Raw genomic sequence first — 23,907 nt, 5'->3', positions numbered from 1 at the left:
GTTAAACACACAGAGACAGAGAGACAGAGACAAAGACAGACACAGAAAGAGACATCTTCACTGAGTTCAAGACAGAGACACAGAGAGAAAGGCAGAGATACAGAGACAGAAGGACAAAGAAATCAGGTGAATTATTAAATTCAAGCTATATGTTGTAATATCTAAGCAAGATTCATGATGTTGTGTAAATGTGAATGGCACTAGCCCAAGTGCACCCTTGGAGAGGTAGAGTGGTACATTTGTAGTGGAGATATCCATCTTGTGGGCAGACATGACAGGCCAGATGGAAATAGCAAGCAAAAGCGAGAGAGAGAGAGAAAGACAGACACAAACAGAAAGTGGGACAGAGAGAGAGCGAGAGCCCAATCGGGAGACAATGAGAGAGAGAGAGAGAGAGAGAGAGAGAGAGAGAGAGAGAGAGAGAGAGAGAGAGAAGCGAGAGAGAGAAACCCATCGGGAGACAATGAGAGACCCATCGAGAGAGAGACAGTCAGACGGCTGAGACCAGCAGGCAGATGAAGGTCAGAGTCTGTGGCGACCTAAATGCCAGAACCGAACAAGAACCTGACACCCTCAGCACACAGCGGAACAAACACCTGCCTAGAAGTGACAGCATTCCCTCCCCCATATGCCCCTATGACAACATAACCAACAAAAACTGGTCACAACTACTGCAGATCTGTCACACGCTGGGACTCTGGTTGTTACACCTACAGCTCATCTCTTGGCAGTAGTACTGTAGACTACTTTATCACTGACCTCAACCCAGAGTCTCTCAGAGCGTTCATCCCATTGACACCCCTATCAGATCATAGCAAATGAACAGAGCAATACTCAATCATGAGGCATCAAAGCCAAAGGAACTCAGTAATATTAAGAAATGCTATAGATGGAAGGAATGTACTGTGGACACCTACCAAAAAACAATTAGGCAACAACAAATTCAATACCTTCTAGGCAACTTCCTGGACATAGTGAAGGTTATAGTGAAGGTGTAAATTTGTCAGTAGAAAATGTTAACATTATATTTGACCTCTCAGCTTCCCTATCTAATCCCCAAAAAATCTAAACAGAAAACTGAAGAAAATGAACAACAATGACAAATGGTTTGATGAAGAATGTAAAAACCTAAGAAAGAAATTGAGACACCTGTCCAACCAAAAACATAGAGACCCAGAAAACCTGAGTCTACACCTTCACTATGGTGAATCACTAAAACAATACAGAATTACACTATGGAAAAAGGAGGAACAGCAGGTCAGAAATCAGCTCAATGTAATTGAAGAATCCATAGACTAACCACTTCTGGGAAAATTAGAAGACACTAAACAACACGAATAATTATCTATCCAAATGGAGATGTATGGGTAAACCACTTCTCCATTCTTTTTGGCTCTATAACAAAGAGCAAAAACATATACATGATCAAATAGAAATCTTAGAATTAACTATTAAACCCACTGGATTCTCCAATTACCTTGAATGAGCTACAGGACAAAATAAAAACCCTCCAACCCAAAAAGGCATGTGGTGTTGATGGTATCCTCGATGAAATGATCAAATATACAGACAACAAATTTCAATTGGTTATACTTAAATTGTTAACATCATCCAGGGATCACCAAGGATTGATAACCCCAATCCACAAAAGTGGAGACAAATTTGACCCCAATAACTACCTTGGGACAAGCGTCAACAGCAACCTTGGGAAAAGCCTCTGCATTATCATTAACAGCCGACTCATACATTTCCTCAGTGAAAACAACGTACTGAGCAAATGTCAAATTGGCTTTTTACCAAATTAACAAACGACAGACCACGTATTCACGCTGCACATCCTAATTGACAAGTGCACTAGAATAAAAGTCTGCACTACCCTGCCTCACCCTACTAGAATCTGATGTCAAATGTCTGTTTGCTGATGATCTGGTGCTTCTGTCACCAACCAAGAAGGGCCTACAGCAGCACTTAGATCTTCTGCACAGATTCTGACAGACCAGGGCCCTGACAGTAAATCTCTAAGACCAAAATAATGGTGTTCCAAAAAAGGTCCAGTCGCCAGGACCACAAATACAAATTCCATCTAGACACCGTTGCCCTAGAGCACACAAACTATACATACCTTGGCCTAAACATCAGCACCACAGGTAACTTTCACAAAGCTCTGAACGATCTGAGAGACATGGCAAGAAGGGCATTCTATTCCATCAAAAGGAAGATAACATTTGACATACCAATTAGGATCTGGTTAAAAATACTTAAAATATCAGTTATAGAACCCATTGCCCTTTATGGTTGTGAGGTCTGGGGTCCGCTCACCAACCAATAATTCACAAAATGGGACACACACCAAATTGAGACAACGTAAAACTTAAAACATAAAATACTTCATGCAGAGCAGAATTAGGCCGATACCCGCTAATTATAAAAATCCAGAAAAGAGCCATTCAATTCTACAACCACCTAAAAGGAAGCGATTCCCAAACCTTCCATAACAAAGCCATCACCTACAGAGAGATGACCAATTCAGGCCTCGCTTAACACAGGAGCCCCGGCTCTATGGGTCACTGATGACAACAAACAAGCTTCCATGCCACTGGGGCCCCTGGGGGCAGGGCAGGAGCCAAAGTCAAGAACGCACCCACACAACCACCCTCCATCATCATTAACTCTCTCTCCCACAGCAGCACCAGGGTTCAGCCACCTCCCACCATCATCATTAACTCTCTCTCCCACAGCAGCACCAGGGTTCAGCCACCTCCCACCATCATCATTAACTCTCTCTCCCACAGCAGCACCAGGGTTCAGCCACCTCTTACTATCATTAACTCTCTCTCCCACAGCACCACCAGGGTTCAGCCACCTCCCACCATCATTAACTCTCTCTCCCACAGCAGCACCAGGGTTCAGCCACCTCTCACTATCATTAACTCTCTCTCCCACAGCAGCACCAGGGTTCAGCCACCTCCCACCATCATCATTAACTCTCTATGCCACAGCACCACCAGGGTCCAGCCACCTCCCACCATCATCATTAACTCTCTCTCCCACAGCACCACCAGGGTTCAGCCACCTCCCACCATCATCATTAACTCTCTCTCCCACAGCACCACCAGGGTCCAGCCACCTCCCACCATCATTAACTCTCTCTGCCACAGCAGCACCAGGGTTCAGCCACCTCCCATCATCATCATTAACTCTCTCTCCCACAGCAGCACCAGGGTTCAGCCACCTCCCACCACCCATGACTGTAACACACAACTATTCTCAAATGTAAGAACTGAGTGTATTTGTACGTGTGTGTACCCATGCGGATGTGTAGTGGATATGTTTTCCCAATGCCCTAGAAACGCTAATTCAGAAACGCTAAATAAACAAAGTGTGTGTGTGTGCCAGCTACCTACCTTATTTAACCTTAGGTTTATACAGGTAGGTCAATTAAGAACAAATTCGTATTTACAATGAAGACCTGTCTGCAGTGGCAGAGATGGAAGCAGTACAGGGCCTTAGGTTCCATAGCCTTTTTTATATACCATTCAGCCTATGACTGCTTATTAAACACATTATACTGCTGATAAAGGACCTTGTCTGTCAAAACGTTCCTCCTATAATCAATAGAATGGAGCCAAACATATTGTAAACATGTGTTTGGTACCCCTCTATTCCTGCCATTACAATGAGCCCGTCCTCCTAAAGCTCCCCCCACCAGCCTCCTCTGCTGTACAGTTCCCTTCGTTCTTTAGTCATGTTTATTTATTTGAATGACTGCCGTGCTCCATCTGGATATGTGTGGAGATACTCTCTTTTCAATGTGTATGACTGTTAGCACAACTGTATGTCTTGAGCAGCCACTGCCAGCCAATCTACTCCCTGTTTGTCCTTATTAAACCGTCTACATTCACCTCAAGGATGCTCCGACGATAACCCGAGACCACACACACACACACTTAATTTGACTCGTTACACCCACATGCACACTGGTTATGCGCACACAAACAAGCACATACACAGGATATCTGTACTTCATCCTCTCCCTGGCTGACACACACAGTCACTCTGACTCATCAAAGGCTTTAGTGTGTTTTCTCAGAAATGCCTCCTCAGAAATGGTTGGAAACCCCCCCTCTATAAAGGCTTCCTGGTACTGATTTGTTTAGTGCTAACTAACTACTGTTAGTCCATCTGTAAGGAGAGTTGCACAAGTCAAGTGGGTCTGATTTGTCATTTGAGAAACAGCACATGAGTACGTCCCTAATGGTACTTTATTTCCTACATATGGCTCTGGTAAGAAATGGTCCCATTTGAGGCGACACTCATACCATTTATCCAAGTCTCAGTATTAGAGACCACTAGGGTACGTTAATGTTAGATCTCGAGCACCAAAACAAGCTCATCCAGGCCCACCCACTCAGATTAAGCAAAAAATGAATATTTGTATTTATTAATTTAAAAAACAAAAATATGCCCTTTAATTTCCAGTGTTCCAAACAGGACATTATTTGTCTTTTTATCTAAACATGCAAACACCATCAGATAGAATTGACAGCATGCAGTGCACTTTGTTAGTCAGATTTGATTAAATATAACAGAACTCATGACCTGGGGTGACATTCATTCTCACAGGACGGGTTGCCAAAAATAACTAACTGAAAGCCACACCCCCAATAAACCACGAATATGACTGCATTGAGGCATACAGTGCATTCGGAAAGTATTCAGACCCTTTAACTTTTTACACATTTCCCAGACTCTTGAACTTTTTCCACATTCCACAGCCTTATTCAAAAATGTATTTAAATGTTTTTTCCCCCTCAATCTACACACAATAGCCTATAATGATGAAGCAAAAACTGTTTTAAAAAGTTTTGCTAATAAAAAAAAAAAATCTATTTAAACTGAAATGTATATTTACATAAATATTCAGACCCTTTACTCAGTACTTTCTTGAAGCACCTTTGGCAGTTATTACAGACTCGAGTCTTCTTGGATATGACATTCCCATTCTTCTCTGCAGATCCTCTCAAGCTCCGTCAGGTTGGATGGGGAGCGTCGTTGTAGAGCAATTTTCAGGTCTCTCCAGAGATGTTCAATCGGGTTCAAGTCCGGGCACTGGCTGGACCACTCAAGAGCATTCAGAGACTTGTCCTGAAGTCATTCCTGCATTGTCTTGGCTCTGTGCTTAGGGTCAATGTCCTGTTGGAAGCTGAACCTTTGCCCCAGTCTGAGGTCCTGAGCGTTCTGGAGAAGGTTTTCATCAAGGAGCTCTCTGTACTTTGTTCCATTCATCTTTCCCTTGATCCTGACAAGTCTCCCAGTCCCTGCCACTGAAAACCCTCCCCACAGCATGATTCTGCCACCACCATGTTTCACCGTAGGGATGGTGCCAGGTTTCCGCCAGACGTGACGCTTGGCATTCAGGCCAAAGAGTTCAATTTGTTTTCATCAGACTGGATAATTTTGTTTCTCATGGTCTGAGAGAGTCTTTAGGTGCCTTTTGCCAAACTCCAAGCAGACTGTCATGTGCCTTTTACTGAGGAGTGGCTTCCGTCTGGCCACTCTACCATAAAGGACTGATTTGGTGGAGTGCTGCAGAGATGGGAGAACTTTCCAGAAGAACAACCATCTCCACAGAGGAACTCTGGAGCTCTGTCAGAGTGACCATCGGGTTCTAAGTCACCTCCCTGACCAAGGCCCTTCTACCACAATTGCTCAGTTTGGCCAGCTCTAGGAAGAGTCTTGGTGGTTCCAAAATTCTTCCATTTAAGAATGATGGAGGCTACTGTGTTCTTGGGGACCTTCAATGCAGCTGACATTTTTTGGTACCCTTCCCCAGATCTGTGTCTCAACACAATCCTGTCTAAGAGCTCTAGGGACAATTTCTTCGACCTTATGGCTTGGTTTTTGCTCTGACATGCACTGTCAAATGTGGGATCTTATATTGACTGGTGTGTATCTTTCCAAATCATGTCCAATTTACCACAGGTGGACTCCAATCAAGTTAAAGAAACAACTCAAAGATGATCAATGGATCAACAGGATGCACCTGAACTCAATTTCGAGTCTCATAGCAAAGGGTCTGAATACTTATGTAAATAAGGATTTTTTTAATATACATTTGAGAACATTTCTAAAAACCTGTTTATGGGGTGTTGTGTGTAGATTGATGAGGAAAAATAATAATTTTCTCCATTTTAGAACAAGGCTGTAAGGTAACAAAATGTGGAAAAAGTCAAGGAGTCTGAATACTTTCCGAATGCACTGAATGTCACTGTGCTTTTATGGCTACAGTATATGCATCATACCAGTGCCTAATTTGTTTATTTGGCAAACAAGACAGCTCATAATCCACATACATTTCTGCAAGCCCACCTACCAATGAATTTCTGGCTATGCCAATGCACCGGACGAGGAACCATGTTTTTTCCTGGGTCTCCCTTCAGTGTATTTGGTTCTTCCCATGTAATGATATGTCATTTAGCAGACACTTTTATCAAAAGCAACTAAAAGTAGTGCATTGATATATTTTGTATGGGTAGAAAGAACACAGCGGGAATCAAACCCACAATCCTGGCATTGCAAGTACCATGCTCTACCAACTGAGCCACACACACGTCCCTTTCCCTTTACGCGTTCTGTTTGTTCTCCCTGTCTTCTCCCGCTCCCTCTTTCTTATCTGTAACAAGTTTGTAAACACACATCTAGGCCAAAAGCTCTGTTTGGCAGAGTTCCAGGTCAGTAGTCGCCCTGTCCAATTAAACGATACACATCTCCCTCACATTCCACTGAGCAGCCCTTCTACTAGGGAAGTCTGGGGGAATCTGGGGGAATCTGGCACTGGGCTGGAGCTAAGGAAGCCTGGGAAATCTGGCACTGGGCTAAAGCTAGGGAAGTCTGGGGAATCTGGGAAAGCTGGCGCTGGGTTGGAGCTAGGGAATTCTGGGGAATCTTTGTGAGTCTGTTGCTGGGCTGGAGCTAGGGACGTCTGGGGGAAGCTGGCACTGGGCTGGAGCTAGGGAAGCCTGGGGAAGTCTGGGTTTGCTGGTGCTGGCCTGGAGCAGCTAGTGCAGCCTGGGAAAGCTGGTGCTGGCCTGGAGCTAAGGAAGGCTGAGGGAACATGGGATGGAGTTGGGGGAATCTGGGCTTGGGGACACTGAGTTGGTACAATGCTGGGAAAGGCTGGGGAAGGCTGGGAAATGTGGGGGAATCTGGGTTGAGACTTAGGGAGGTTGCAGCATGCTGGGCTGGGGATAGGATAGACCGGGGGAAGACTTGGGGAGTTAGGGCTGGTGAAATTTGGGGGAAAACTATTTGGGGGAAAACTAGACTAGGGCTAAGGAAAAACTAGGCTAGGGCTAGGCGAGGCTGGGGATAGCTGGGCTGGGACTAGGGGAAGGAGAGACTGGGTCTAGGAGAGACTGGGGGTAGCTGGGCTGGGGCTAGGGCAGACTGGGTCTAGGAGAGACTGGGGTTAGCTGGGCTGGGGATAGAGGAAAAAGAAGCAAAAACCAAACTTATGGAGGGGAAGTGTAGCAGTAGGCCGGATACAAGATCAAATGTACCGCAAATCATTCAGAATATATTGAGCCGTACCCAAAACTACATGCTGGACCTTTTATGCCTCCTCCATTTTCCCCAGGTCGCAGGGAGCCTGTCTGGCCACTGTTTGCCCCCTAATCACAGAGGCCCTACTGGAGGTCAACAACAGCTCCTCCTGCGTCTCATTAAGCCAATGGTAGCACATTAGAGCAGGGCTCAGGGGAAGGCAGGGGGAAATGGCTTTAATCATTACGAGACAAGTTGTTTATTTTGACTGAATTAGTCTTTCTATGGCATTGGGAAAACATACCCATTACCCATCCACATGGGTGTACACACACACACACACACACACACACACAAAGTCAGTGCCAAAGACAGTGTGAGAAAGCAGTTGGTGCTGCCTTCATGGTGATGGGTATTCCACACAATCTCCATTAAACCTGTGACTCATATGAAACCATAGCCAAGAATCCAACTATTCAGGCTGCATCTATGTGTCTCTTTTCATGAAATAGATATTGCATTATTCAGTTTAATACACTAAATGGCCTATAAATGTTGTTTTTAACCAAGGTTATTTATTTGCTATAGGACAGTAGTACTTTATGATGTTAGCGACCCATGAATACTGGAGGTGATGCGGAAGCAGTGGATCACTGCGTCTGTAGTGTTAGTGTGCAGGCATTTGGGTTTATTTAAGCAGACCTTTTCACCAAGTATCTACATATAATGGATGTAACCCGTCACAACATTACCATTCTTTCTTATATATGTATATATTTTTAAAGATATTTTTCAGATTTTACTGAAGAGAGAGAGGGAGGATGACAGTAGGTTGTATGAAAGGGCAGTAGGCCGGTATCCAACCCATCCTGACACCGTAGATCTGTGAGGCTGTGGCATTGCCACCAGTCCAGCCAGACCACCATTGCCATTATTTAAATACATTTGCTAATATCACACACAGGCTGAAACTGTTCCATCCACCTGTCTGGCACGAGTACAAGAGAGAGAAGAGAGTTCAGAACCCTCATTAAAAAAGGACAAAAAAACGTCATCCCCACCCACCACCCTACATTTCTCCCCATATTTTGGTTCAGCTGTAATATGGTTGACCTCACACACCCTTGTTTTAATTCACTCCAGAAAACACAGCTCTCGCTCTCTCGTCATTTTTATGCTGTTATCTCGGAGATTACTGCCATAACTGTGCACTGATTACTAGAGTGTATTGCAGGTTAGAATGTGCCCTTTGGCTCTCTAACGCAGTGGGCACCATGTCACAGGGACAAAGATGGCATGGTTGCTAGGGGGGCCACCTCACTCTGGCTCCCAGTGGTCCCTACTTTGTGTAAGATGGATTCCCACTAATAATATATTTTTATTTACATAGACATGAAATTGTGAGAGACTCGAGACACCAAAGTCATAGACTGTTTTTTCTGCTACCACACGGCATGCGGTACCAGAGCGGCAAGTATAGGACCAAAAGGCTCCTTAACAGCTTCTACCCCCAAGCCATAAGATTACTAAACAATGAATCAAATGGCCACTGGACTATTTACATTGACCCCCCTATTCATTTTTACACTGCTGCTACTCGCAGTTTATTATCTATGCATAGTCACTTTACCCCTACCTACATGTACATATTACCTCTACTAACCTCAACTAACCTGTACCCCTGCACACTGACTTCCGGCGCCGACAGAGATGGCCGCCTCGCTTCGCGTTCCTAGGAAACTATGCAGTTTTTTGTTTTTTTACGTGTTATTTCTTACATTGGTACCCCAGGTCATCTTAGGTTTCATTACATACAGTCGAGAAGAACTACTGAATATAAGAGCAGCGTCAACTCACCATCAGTATGACCAAGAATATGACTTTCCCGGAGCGGATCCTGTGTTCTGCCTTTCACCCAGGACAACGGAATGGATCCAAGCCTGCGACCCAAAACAACGACGCTGTAAAAGAGGCAAACGAAGCGGTCTTCTGGTCAGGCTCCGGAGACGGGCACATCGCGCGCCACTCCCTAGCATACTACTCGCCAATGTCCAGTCTCTTGACAACAAGGTTGATGAAATCCGAGCAAGGGTAGCATTCCAGAGGGACATCAGGGACTGTAACGTTCTTTGCTTCACGGAAACATGGCTCACTCGAGAGACGCTATCGGAGTCGGTGCAGCCAGCTGGTTTCTCCACGCATCGCGCCGACAGAAACAAACATCTTTCTGGTAAGAAGAGGGGCGGGGGCGTATGCTTTATGGTTAAAGAGACGTGGTGTGGTCACAACAACATACAGGAACTCAAGTCCTTCTGTTCACCTGATGTAGAATTCCTCACAATCAAATGTCGACCGCATTATCTACCAAGGGAATTCTCTTCGATTATAATCACAGCCGTATATATTCCCCCCCAAGCAGACACATCGATGGCTCTGAACTAACTTTATTTGACTCTTTGCAAACTGGAATCCACACATCCTGAGGCTGCATTCATTGTAGCTGGGGATTTTAACAAGGCTAATCTGAAAACAAGACTCCCTAAATTGTATCAGCATATCGATTTCGCAACCAGGGCTGGTAAAACCTTGGATCATTGCTATTCTAACTTATATGCAATGCATATAAGGCCCTTCCCCGCACTCCTTTCGAAAAAGCTGACCACGACTCCCTGCCTACAGACAGAAGCTAAAACAAGAAGCTCCCACGCTGAGGTCTGTTCAACGCTGGTCCGACCAATCTGATTCCACACTCCAAGACTGCTTCCATCACGTGGACTCGGATATGTTTCGTATTGCGTCAGACAACAACATTGACGAATACGCTGATTCGGTGAGCGAGTTCATTAGAACGTGCGTTGAAGATGTCGTTCCCATAGCAACGATTAAAACATTCCCAAACCAGAAACCGTGGATTGATGGCAGCATTCGCGTGAAACTGAAAGCGCAAACCACTGCTTTTAATCAGGGCAAAGTGACCGGAAACATGACCGAATACAAACAGTGTAGCTATTCCCTCCGCAAGGCAATCAAACACAATCAGACACAAGAGGTATGTGGCAGGGTCTACAGTCAATCACGGATTACAAAAAGAAAACCAGCCCAGTCACGGACCAGGATGCCTTGCTCCCAGGCAGACTAAATAACTTTTTTGCCCGCTTTGAGGACAATACAGTGCCACTGACACGGCCCGCAACCAAAACATGCGGACTCTCCTTCACTGCAGCCGAGGTGAGTAAAACATTTAAACGTGGTAACCCTCGCAAGGCTGCAGGCCCAGACGGCATCCCCAGCCGCGCCCTCAGAGCATGCGCAGACCAGCTGGCTGGTGTGTTTACGGACATATTCAATCGATCCCTATCCCAGTCTACTGTTCCCACATGCTTCAAGAGGGCCACCATTGTTCATGTTCCCAAGAAAGCTAAGGTAACTGAGCTAAACGACTACCGCCCCGTAGCACTCACTTCCGTCATCATGAAGTGCTTTGAGAGACTAGTCAAGGACCATATCACCTCCAACCTACCTGACACCCTAGACCCACTCCAATTTGCTTAACGTCCAAATAGGTCCACAGACGATGCAATCTCAACCACTCTGCACACTGCCCTAACCCATCTGGACAAGAGGAATACCTATGTGAGAATGCTGTTCATCGACTACAGCTCAGCATTTAACACCATAGTACCCTCCAAACTCGTCATCAAGCTCGAGACCCTGGGTCTCGACCCCGCCCTGTGCAACTGGGTACTGGACTTCCTGATGGGCCGCCCCCAGGTGGTGAGGGTAGGTAACAACATCTCCACCCCACTGATCCTCAACACTAGGGCCCCACAAGGGTGCGTTCTGAGCCCTCTCCTGTACTCCCTGTTCACCCACGACTGCGTGGCCACGCACGCCTCCAACTCAATCATCAAGTTTGCGGACGACGGCCTCCCGGGTGGCGCAGTGGTTAAGGGCGCTGTACTGCAGCACCAGCTCTGCCATCAGAGTCCCTGGGTTCGCGCCCAGGCTCTGTCGTAACCGGCCGCGACCGGGAGGTCCGTGGGAGCGACGCACAATTGGCCTAGCGTCGTCCGGGTTAGGGAGGGCTTGGCCGGTAGGGATGTCCTTGTCTCATCGCGCACCAGCGACTCCTGTGGCTGGCCGGGCGCAGTGCGCGCTAACCAAGGTTGCCAGGTGCACGGTGTAGCCTCCGACACATTGGTGCGGCTGGCTTCCGGGTTGGATGCGCGCTGTGTTAAGAAGCAGTGCGGCTGGTTGGGTTGTGTATCGGAGGACGCATGACATTCAACCTTCGTCTCTCCCAAGCCCGTACGGGAGTTGTAGCGATGAGACAAGATAGTAGCTACTACAACAATTGGATACCACGAAATTGGGGAGAAAAAGGGGTAAAAATTAAAAAAATAAATAAAAAAAAACTTTTGCGGACGACACAACAGTGGTAGGCTTGATTACCAACAAGAACGAGACGGCCTACAGGGAGGAGGTGAGGGCCCTCGGAGTGTGGTGTCAGGAAAATAACCTCACACTCAACGTCAACAAAACTAAGGAGATGATTGTGGACTTCAGGAAAGGGAGGGAAAGCAGAGGGAACACCCCCCTATCCACATCGATGGAACAGCAGTGGAGAGGGTAGTAAGTTTTAAGTTCCTCGGCGTACACATCACAGACAAACTGAATTGGTCCACCCACACAGACAGCATCGTGAAGAAGGCGCAACAGTGCCTCTTCAACCTCAGGAGGCTGAAGAAATTTGGCTTGTCACCAAAAGCACTCACAAACTTCTACAGATGCACAATCGAGAGCATCCTGTCGGGCTGTATCACCGCCTGGTACGGCAACTGCTCCGCCCACAACCGTAAGGCTCTCCAGAGGGTAGTGAGGTCTGCACAACGCATCACCGGGGGCAAACTACCTGCCCTCCAGGACACCTACACCACCCGATGTCACAGGAAGGCCATAAAGATCATCAAGGACATCAACCACCAGAGCCACTGCCTGTTCACCCCGCTATCATCCAGAAGGCGAGGTCAGTACAGGTGCATCAAAGCTGGGACAGAGAGACTGAAAAACAGCTTCTATCTCAAGGCCATCAGACTGTTAAACAGCCACCACTAACATTGAGTGGCTGCTGCCAACACACTGACTCAACTCCAGCCACTTTAATAATGGAATTGACGGGAATTGATGTAATAAATGTATCACTAGCCACTTTAAACAATGCTACTTAATATAATGTTTACATACCCTACATTATTATTATTATTATATTATATACTATATATTATATACTGTACTCTATTTCATCTACTGCATCTTTATGTAATACATGTATCACTAGCCACTTTAAACTATGCCACTTTGTTTACATACTCATCTCATATGTATATACTGTACTCGATACCATCTACTGCATCTTGCCTATGCCGCTCTGTACCATCACTCATTCATATTCCTTTATGTACATATTCTTTATCCCTTTACACTTGTGTGTATAAGGTAGTAGTTTTGGAATTGTTAGCTAGATTACTCGTTGGTTATTACTGCATTGTCGCAACTAGAAGCACAAGCATTTCGCTACACTCGCATTAACATAAAATTTGATTTGATTTGGTACCGGTACCCCTGTATATAGCCTCGTTATTGTGTTACTTTGTATTATTTTTTACTTTAGTTTATTTGGTAAATATTTTCTTAACTCTTCTTGAACTGCACTGTTGGTTAAGGGCTTGTAAGTAACCGTTTCACAGTAAGGTCCAGTAAATGCCTGTTGTATTTGGCGCATGTGACAAATAAAGTTTGATTTGATTTGAAAGATTAAAAACACCAGGAAATCAACTCCAAGTGAATTTCATTTAGAAAGTATTCCCACGCATAATATAAAGACGCGTGATCGTATACAAATGTAAGCCAGGTTTGAAATTATTATGTTTTAATCAAATATTATATCTGTTTGGGCAAATTATTTGCAATTCCTGTATGTTCCGACCATCGGCTGAAGAAGAAACAATAGTCCGGCAGCGGAATCTATACTTAACAAAAATATTAAACATAACATGCAACAATTTCAAAGATTTTACTGAGTTACAGTTCATATAAGGAAATCAGTCAATTTAAATAAATTCATTAGGCCCTAATCTATGGATTTCACACAACTTGGAAGGGGATAGGCCCACCCAATGGGGAGCCAGACACAGCCAATCAAAATGAGTTTTTTCCCCCACAAAATATAATTATTACAGACAGAAATACTCCTCAGCACCGTGGTTACACGTGTTCTGCAGTTGTGAAGCCGGTTGGAGGTATTGCCAAATTATCAAAAAATATGTTGGAGCCAGTTTATGGTAGAGAAATTAACATTAAATTCTAGAGCAACAGCTCTGGTGGACATTCCTGCAGTCAACATGCCAATTGCACACTCCCTCAAAACTTGAGACATCTGTGGCATTGTGTTGTGAGACAGAACTGCACATTTTAAAGTGGCCACCCCAGCACAACGTGCACCTGTGTAATGATCATTCTGTTCAATCAGCAAACATTTTTTAGAGAAATAAGCATTTTGTGCGTATGGAACATTTCTGGGATTTTTTATTTCAGTGCATGAAACATGGGACCAACACTTATACATGTCGCGTTTATATTTCTGTTCAGTGTAGTTGATGATCCCTGGTGTAGGCCATCGTTTCCCAACACATCTTCAGGGACCCCAAGACTGGACATTTTGGTTCCAGCCCAGAACGAACACACCTGATTCAACTAATCAAGGCAAGGGCTTGGTGATTAGATTCACTAGTTGAATCAGATGTGTTATTGCTGGTCTAGAACTACAATGCGCAGGGCATGGGTTCATAAACCAACGGATTTCTGTAAAACACTGGTCAGGCCTGGTGGTTCCTAAAGCCGGGATTAAATATGAAACCTCCCTATGACACTTGACATTTAAAGGGAATTTCCAATTGAGCTGACATCTGCTGTGTTTACCTTGAATTTAATCTCCGCAACACGTTAACATTGTGCTTGTAGGCAACCTGGCAATCAGATTTAATCCTGGCCTAAACTGTTTTGTGCTATGACCCAACTATACTCTTGAATGTATGCAACTGTGCCAGAGCTACCAAAAGGTTTCTATGGGAACGGGGTGCTTTTCTGGGTAAACATAACAATAAAACTGGGTAAAGAAAACAATAAAAATGACAGCTACACCCTATGACTGCAACAATGATATATTCAGTTAATTTTGCGTTAGCTTTTACATTTTGATTTATTTATTTTTACAAAAGAGCACCATGAGGTTAACGGACTACGTCGGCGTCATCTGTAGCTTTTGAATGATCCACCAAGTGAACAAAAGACAAGTGTCTCTAGCCAGTCCCCCTCCTCCATGACCCACAGGGACTTAGCAGTGACCCACTATTTGGTGAACACTGGTTTAAAAAGAGATTCTCTGGTACTTTTTGCATAGTTTTCAGCTAGTAGTTCTGAAAGTAGCACTCACGAGCCAGAAGTGGTCCCTGAAAATTGCGTACTAAGTCGCATATGTACAGATATGTGCACCACATCAATGCGCTCCCTCTTGCTTTGCTATGTGTGCATCTTGCTCGCTGTCGCTCAAATGGCAATGGGCTAAAGCTCATTGGCTGGAACTTGAATTGCTAGGAGGCTGGCCCACGTGGGGGAAAATGTAGGGTAAATAGTGCCACAGCTTTTAGTAAACAGTCACTTTCAAACTAGGGGTTTCGCAGCTAATTGAGTTAAAACAATTCTGCATGTATGAACACATCGACACATCCAGCGCAGTCTGGGAGGACTAAAAAAATACTTACTAGTGGCCAGTGTTCCAGAGCTTGACTTCAAGGCCTGGTGGACGCATATAGACTAGGTACTTCAGTAAATAGAGTTGAATAGACTAAAAAACATGACCTTTGAACCCTAAATCTGAACAGACTATTAATGGGCGGGAACAATGAGACACTCACGGTCAGGCAATGAACCTGGTCAGGGATTAGCCCAATCAATGAGGCAACAATTCATCATTGCACGAGTCATGAAGCACTGAAAGGGTCGATCCATGGGTATACCTTAATCCAAAATGAATGACAAAAATTAGCACCATATAATGAATTTGTTTCAGTTGAGGCAGGAAACTGGATCAATACAACTGATGGTGTGGAACAAGGCTTTTGACTAACTTTGACTTTGTGTAATGCCCCTTTAAGCAACATAAGGAGTTTAAGACATTTACTTTGAAAAGCAGTGCTGAGTATTGACCAAATGCATTATGTTTAATGTGATGCTATTCTAAAGACAGAGGTTGCTGTTTAAACTAATTCCACACCTTAGTTGTGTCTTGGGGTCCCTGACCATTGCTCCTAGAACTCAAAGATACTCCTCTGTTCCTCTACTGCCTGACTGGCTGCACCATCGTTCTCCTTCTCAGGACAAACAGACGAAATCTCTTGACATTGTCATACCTCTTGGATTATGAGCTTATCTTTTCACATTTTACTGAGACCGACCGTCCGTCTGATCCAGTCTGGCTGGCCATCTACGGTCATGCTCTTCCTCAGCCAGCTCCAACATTTGGATCTACTGACATGGTGAATAACACCAGGGTCGTGTTCAGTAGGGAAACCAACTGAACATTTTCTAAAATGTTTTGCAATGCCAAACGAAAATGTGCGTTTCTTTGTCAAGTTCAGGTAGCCCCTGCCTGTTTCGGTCTGTATTGGTCACATGCACATGGTTAGCAGATGTTAATGCGAGTGTAGGGAAATGCTTGTGCTTCTAGTTCCAACCGTTCAGTAATATCTAACAAGTAATCTAACAATTTCACAACAACTACCTTATACACACAAGTGTAAAGGAATGAATAAGAATATGTATATATAAATACAGTGCCTTGCGAAAGTATTCGGCCCCTTTGAACTTTGCGACTTTTTGCCACATTTCAGGCTTCAAACATAAAGATATAAAACTGTATTTTTTTGTGAAGAATCAACAACAAGTGGGACACAATCATGAAGTGGAACGACATCTATTGGATATTTCAAACTTTTTTAACAAATCAAAAACTGAAAAATTGGGCAAACCAAGAACTACAGGAAATGTATGATCTCTAATTCCAAACAAAGGTTTATGTACCAAATATTAAGTTCTGCTTTTCTGATGTATCAAATACTTATGTCATGCAATAAAATGCAAATGAATTACTTAAAAATCATACAATGTGATTTTCTGGATTTTTGTTTTAGATTCCGTCTCTCACAGTTGGGGCGGCAGGGTAGCCTAGTGGTTAGAGCGTTGGACTAGTAACCGGAAGGTTGCGAGTTCAAACCCCCGAGCTGACAAGGTACAAATCTGTCGTTCTGCCCCTGAACAGGCAGTTAACCCACTGTTCCCACGCCGTCATTGAAAATAAGAATTTGTTCTTAACTGACTTGCCTGGCTAAATAAAGGTAAAATAAAATAAAAAAATAAAAGTGTACCTATGATAAAAATTAGACCTCTACATGCTTTGTAAGTAGGGAAAACCTGCAAAATCGGCAGTGTGTCAAATACTTGTTCTCCCCACTGTAGCTAACTCCTAATGTTGTAGGCTCTTCATTTTAACCAGTATCCTACAACAGGAAAATAATCCTGTAGCAACAGGAAATGTGAATGATAATTCATGGCCATTTTTGTAGGGGCTGATACATTTTTCGTAATGAAAAATAAAGTCTTACATTTCATAGAGGGAATTAGAAACATCTGTTGTCTATTAAGCCTCAAATACACAACAAGTTCTACAGTTCTCCTGCGACAGATTGTTAAAATTAAGATCCTACATCTGTGTGGTCATCATTCATGCCAAATCATATGATGATAGAAGTTGAGAGACAGCACAAACAGATCTGGGACCAGAGTACAATGGAATACCAGCAAACACACCAACATGTGATTGGGGGAGAAAGTGCAAGGTGACATTAATATAGACAAACAACTGAACTATCATAGTCATAGCATTCCTGACGTGACTATTGACCTGTAAAGTCTTATCTGACAGTGTACTCTGCGACACTCCACTGTCACTCAATGAGGATCCATCCACATTATTTGAATCATTAGTATATCCCAACCGCACACAAATACAAGGTATAGTTGTGCTTACCCAAAGCGACAGTCCACTGTGCCGGCTCAGATACTGTATGTTCTTTTCACATTGTTGTTATTTCCAGCGAGGTTTCACTTCCAGCAACTATGGTGGGTACATAACCAGGCCAGCACAGTACAGCTCGGCATGGCTCTGCTTAATAGTGTCAAAAGTTTAAAACAGAAGAGGCTATATCACAGTGTGACCGACCAGAGTACTAAGGCTACTGCCACACAGACTCATGAACAACTATGAAACTGTCAAAAGTACAACACAAATCAAGAGTTTAATCAGTCAAAAGACAAAGTTTGTGTGTTTTTTTGTCAGACAATCATCAATTTTCATTTATCCGGCAACTCTCATTGAAAGAACATTTGATTCATCTGAAATTCTGACACAATCCCAGTATGCCGATGGCCTTACATGCAAAATGTATTTAGAAATCCATGTTATTCAATTATTGCACCCACACTGCCCGCGCGCGCCAACAATTGTCTGCGATGCCAAGGGATAAAATAGAACTTCTTTCTATTTCTGACGCAGATCGCGCTGCAAGTCCTGCCTCTCCCATCTCCTCATTGGTTTATAGAAGCAGGTGATTGAAAGACAAACTGTTTAGCCGGTTGTCGTGGTAATACTATGAAAGTATAGATGCCATCACCATATAATATCAATTATGAAAAAGCATGGAAGGAGGAGAGATGACTAGAAACTATGTGTGGATTAATTGTCGGACTATAGGACCTATGTGCATTTCAGGTAAAATAACAACTCAATGTTTATAATGTTTTTACAATGTTTATAAATTAGCTAAATTAGCTAGCAACAGCATGTTAGCTAAATAGAACAAATTACCATACATGTTTAATGCTTTTCGACCTGTCCCCAAATTACTGTAACTGGTTCAGAGTTTGTTTTGATATTGTAACCTGCGTGTTGTGATCGCGTTTGGTGTAGGGGGACAAAATAAATGTATGCACGATGGCGCACGCGCGCAGCCGGTTTGGCTTCCGTGTATCCGGGTCTCCTGCGCACGGAGCCCCTGAGCTTGGAGCAGACACACGTCTTCAGGTTTCAAACACGCGAACATTGATCCGAACCTACTTTACACCATCAAGGATGAGACCTGCTTATCCATGACCTTCATTAAAGTATCAATTACACGCTGCTTCATGCATAAACATACATGCCCATCGCCAAGCGATCGAAATTCCACCCCCGGGGGAAGAGATCTCGAGTGACGACATCGACATTCTGAAACTGTCGCTTTAATTAGGAAACTCATTCCGGAGGGATTTGAGCAGCGTGCCATAGTACATTGAGCTGTCTCGCTCCCAAACAAACATTCCTTAAGAGACGGATCTGGGAGAAAGACATATCCCTCTCATGTCCCGAGTATTCAACCTGATCTCACATTAGCCAATTTGACAGACTACAGACCTGTAAAGGAAACATCATAGGTTGATCCTGAGGAAGCTCATGTCGTCCATTAAGTCGAGAAGAGTCGCTATTTTATGTGTGCTTTTAATATAAAAACTGCACTTGTTTAGTCAAAAAGTGCTTCATTAGGTCTAAAATCCCAAAGCACACCCAGATGTTCTGATTCTCATTTCCCCCCAGGAATATCTTCTTCAATGAATAACATACAATATCTAGGAACAATAGATGATACTTCAACTCTTCAGGAAAATAAAATATAAAATATTCTAGTGGGGCGGTTCTGCAGAACAGCCATGAGACTCCCCTTATTCTAGTGGGGCGGTTCTGTAGAACAGCAATGATTAGACTCCCCTTATTCTAGTGGGGCGGTTCTGTAGAACAGCCATGAGACTCCCCTTATTCTAGTGGGGCGGTTCTGTAGAACAACCATGAGACTCCCCTTATTCTAGTCGGGTGGTTCTGTAGAACAGCCATGATAAGACTCCCCTTATTCTAGTGGGGCGCTTCTGTAGAACAACCATGAGACTCCCCTTATTCTAGTCGGGTGGTTCTGTAGAACAGCCATGATAAGACTCCCCTTATTCTAGTGGGGCGCTTCTGTAGAACAACCATGAGACTCCCCTTATTCTAGTGGGGTGGTTCTGTAGAACAGCCATGATAAGACTCCCCTTATTCTAGTGGGGCGGTTCTGTAGAACAGCCATGATGAGACTCCCCTTATTCTAGTGGGGCGGTTATGTAGAACAGCCATGATAAGACTCCCCTTATTCTAGTGGGGTGGTTCTGTAGAACAGCCATGATAAGACTCCCCTTATTCTAGTGGGGCACTTCTGTAGAACAGCCATGATAAGACTCCCCTTATTCTAGTCGGGTGGTTCTGTAGAACAACCATGAGACTCCCCTTATTCTAGTCGGGTGGTTCTGTAGAACAACCATTAGACTCCCCTTATTCTAGTCGGGTGGTTCTGTAGAACTGCCATGAGACTCCCCTTATTCTAGTCGGGCGGTTCTGTAGAACTGCCATGAGACTCCCCTTATTCTAGTGGGGCGGTTCTGTAGAACAGCCATGATAAGACTCCCCTTATTCTAGTGGGGTGGTTCTGTAGAACAGCCATGATAAGACTCCCCTTATTCTAGTGGGGCGGTTCTGTAGAACTGCCATGATAAGACTCCCCTTATTCTAGTGGGGCGGTTCTGTAGAACTGCCATGAGACTCCCCTTATTCTAGTGGGGCGGTTCTGTAGAACTGCCATGATGGGATAATTATAGCCTCTGACATTTGGAGATAAAGGTAATGGAGCCGGATGAGAGGAATGCACAGCCAGGGGCTTCTATACAAGCCACGCTGCTGCAGTCTCTCAGTATATGAATGGGGATTACCTCAGACTAGTAAAGCTACTTCACTCCACTCTTGATGAGTATGCCTGACTGTATCTGCATCATACTCTGACAGGGACTGTTACACACACACACAGCAAACAAAAGCACGTACACACACACGCTGTATGTTTGTCAGGGCGTTCAAGACCAAACTTTCACTTGTTTATCATAATGTGTAGTTTCTCTCTCTCTCTCATATTGAAGAAGCTACTGTCTGGTTGGATTAACAACAAGCTAAGCTGTGTTTTGCTATATTGCACTTGTGATTTCATGAAAATTAAATATTTTTAGTAATTTAATTTTAATTTGGCGCTCTGCAATTCAGCGGATGTTGACTAAAATGATCTCGCTAACGGGATGGGTGCGTCAAGAAGTTAATGCAACCGCTGTGTCAGATTTTTTTTTAAACTTTACGGAAAAAGCAAACCACGCAATAATCTGAGACGGCGCTCAGAAAAAGAAAAAAAAAATTATCCGCCATGTTGGAGTCAACAGAAATCAGAAATAAAAAAATAAATATTACCTTACCTTTGATGATTTTCATCAGAATGCACTCCCAGGAATCCTAGTTCCACAATAAATGTTTGTTTTGTTCGATAATGTCCATTATTTATGTCCAAGTAGCTACTTTTGTTAGCACGTTTAGTACACAAATCCAAACGCTCGTGCAGGTCCAGCCGAACGAAAACTTCAAAAAGTTATATTACAGGTCGAAGAAACTTGTCAAACTTAGTATAGAATCAATCTTTAGGATGTTGTTATCATAAATCTTCAATAACGTTCCAACCGGAGAATTCCTATGTCTGTAGAAAAGCCATGGAACGCAAGTCGCTATCATGTGAAATGCGTGTGACCAGGATCTGGCTCTATGCCAGACCACTGACTCAAACAGCTCCCATCCGGCTCCACATCACAGTAGAAGCATCATTCAAGTTTCTAAAGACGCTTGACATCTAGTGGAAGCCTTAGGAAGTGCAACATAACCAATATCCCACTGTGTATTCAATAGGGGCTGGGTTGAAAATCAACCAACCTCAGATTTCCCACTTCCTGTTTGGATTTCTTCTCAGGTTTTTTGCCTGCCATGTGAGTTCTGTTCTACTCACAGACATCATTCAAACAGTTTTATAAACATCAGTGTGTTTTCTCTCCAATAATAATAATAATAATAATAATAATAATAATAATAATATGCATATATTAGCAACTAGGACTGAGGAGCAGGCCGTTTACTCTGGGCACCTCTGGGCATCCAAGCTACTCAATACTGCCCATGCAACCATAAGAAGTTAATAAATGTATCATATAGTGTGTGTGGCAGGCTTACAATGATGGCAAAAAACAACATTTGAGAGAACAAAGACCCTGGTGCTAGAGGGGGTACAAAGCTGGAGGTTGAATGTTTGAAGGGGTATGGGACTATAAAAAGTTTGGGAACAACTGGTGTAGCGCGCGTGCACACACACACACACACACACACACACACACACACACACACACACACACCTCTCGGATTACAGTAATAATCGACTAGGTGTGAGTTCGCCAAGTTCCTAAATCAACTTAAAATCACTTGATATGGGCCACTAAATACTCCCCTTTCTTATCAGAGGTATGTACAACGTCATATTTTTAAAATGTACAACGTCATAAACATATACTTCAGCATAAACATAGGCTACTTCAGCATATACGCTACACTTGTACGTAAACTTGTAAGCTATATCAAATGTTAAACTGTGTTTATAACCATACACCTGCGTTTATAACCATACACCTGCATCTTACCTGGTTGGTAATGTTGACATAGTAGGTCCTTGTCAAATGTGATCAGCTGTGTTGCATTCGATGTCAGGTGCAATTTTACGCTTGCATCATGATCCAAGCAGTTTCAGCTCAGTCAATTGGTTTGTTGGGCATCCCGGAGTCAGTGGAGTCCAAGAGAACGTTCACGAATTTAAGCTCAAATTTAGTTGAAATTCATAATTTGTTGAAATACCATAACCAGATAATTAACTTGTGGTCTCTTTCATTCAAGCTTAGAACGTTTGGCTATCCAACGAGTTCCAAATATATCCAGTTCTATTCCATGTTCTTCCTGCGAAAAGCGCGACGAATCTCTTTTGGAAGACGAGGCAAAACTCATCTCTCTCGCCAAGTAGACATTCAGGTGCAATGTCACAGGACACACACTGCGCTCTGCGCCTGGCCGTGCAGGATTAAATGACATTTGTATTATGTCCTTATCTCAGCGATAACTTTTCTGCGGATAACATTGGAAAACGCAATGGTTTATCATTGGAATGGTGCCAATAGCGCAGGTGACAGCACACCCGATTGCTAGATTAGTGTACAGAAAGCATAGGCTAAACTACTGGCAAGAATATGATTGCAATCTGACAAATTTGGTTTACAATTCAGGCAATTTAGCAACGGTAGGCTAATATAAGAACAGTAGGCATATGCTCTTAAAAATGGCATGAACGTTCGATTTAGCCTACCGTTGTCTATTTTCACATGCGCACAAAATCAATATTGTGAAAAATACAAGGATAATTGTGTTTTTTCCCATTTAAGCATCTTTTTTTGAACGAGCTCTTACATGTTGGTGGAGCATTACGAACAAATAGATATGCTAAGAAAATGTATGACTAGGTTACTCCTCTGTATTCTTCATGAGTCAACGTCTGTTCCACTTGCAGCCGGAAAATAATATCCTTCTGATACGCCGCTACCAGCAACCAACAGGACAGGTAGGTAGCCCTGTCCCTCTCTCTCTCAATTGAAACAAGTTGTTTAGGGCCCAGTCCTTTTGTGAATATCTTACACACGCAAGCCTTTTCAGATAGAATAGAACGCTGTCAATTAATAAATAATAATAACCCCGCAAGCGACAACCACCCTTTAGTTATAGTTCACCAATAGGGATCAGCTTGTCAAAAAAGAAACTCGCCGAAAAAAAAGGCTTCTCTCATATCTGAGCGTATCCAGTTATCGCTTCAGCACGCTGCCTACACCTGAGGCCCGCTCCCCTATGCTGCATTCCATTGGAAATGTAGTAAACACTCCCCCTTTCACTCAGCGCGTCCAATCGAGAGTGCTGTCACTCAGTAGCCCCGCAAAAAAAAAAAAAAAAAACAGGAATCGAAGGATCTGCTATTTTAGTCTCTGTGTCTGAAATGATTAGAGTTGGGGACTGCGTTATGTACACATAACTGTCAAAATAAAGGAAACACTTGAGTAAATGAGGGATACAAAGTATATTGAAAGCAGATGCTTTCACACAGATGTGGTTCATGAGTTAATTAAGCAATTAACAACATGCTTAGGGTCATGTATAAAAATGCCCAGTTGCCCATTGTTGTGCCTACCATGGCTGCACTCTTAGAAAAAGATTTCCATGTAGAACCTCCTGTGGAA

At 43.6% G+C, this 23,907-nt stretch overlaps 1 protein-coding gene across 1 annotated transcript in view; it reads right to left on the bottom strand.

The window, feature by feature from the left end:
• Positions 1–23,672, bottom strand: part of LOC139384914 (ADAMTS-like protein 5) — a 57,825-nt gene extending 34,153 nt beyond the window's left edge. Inside the window, exon 1 of the mRNA XM_071129815.1 lies at positions 22,276–23,672. Coding sequence (XP_070985916.1) covers positions 22,276–22,295 — 20 coding nt within the window. The 5' untranslated portion in view covers positions 22,296–23,672. The remainder of the gene's footprint in view (positions 1–22,275) is intronic.
• Positions 23,673–23,907: the final 235 nt, after the last annotated feature.

Source organism: Oncorhynchus clarkii, chromosome 26 (assembly GCF_045791955.1).
Source record: "Oncorhynchus clarkii lewisi isolate Uvic-CL-2024 chromosome 26, UVic_Ocla_1.0, whole genome shotgun sequence".
NCBI lineage: Eukaryota > Metazoa > Chordata > Actinopteri > Salmoniformes > Salmonidae > Oncorhynchus > Oncorhynchus clarkii.
Note: the sequence above shows the minus strand (reverse complement) of the source record. Positions and strands in the feature narration are given on the sequence as shown.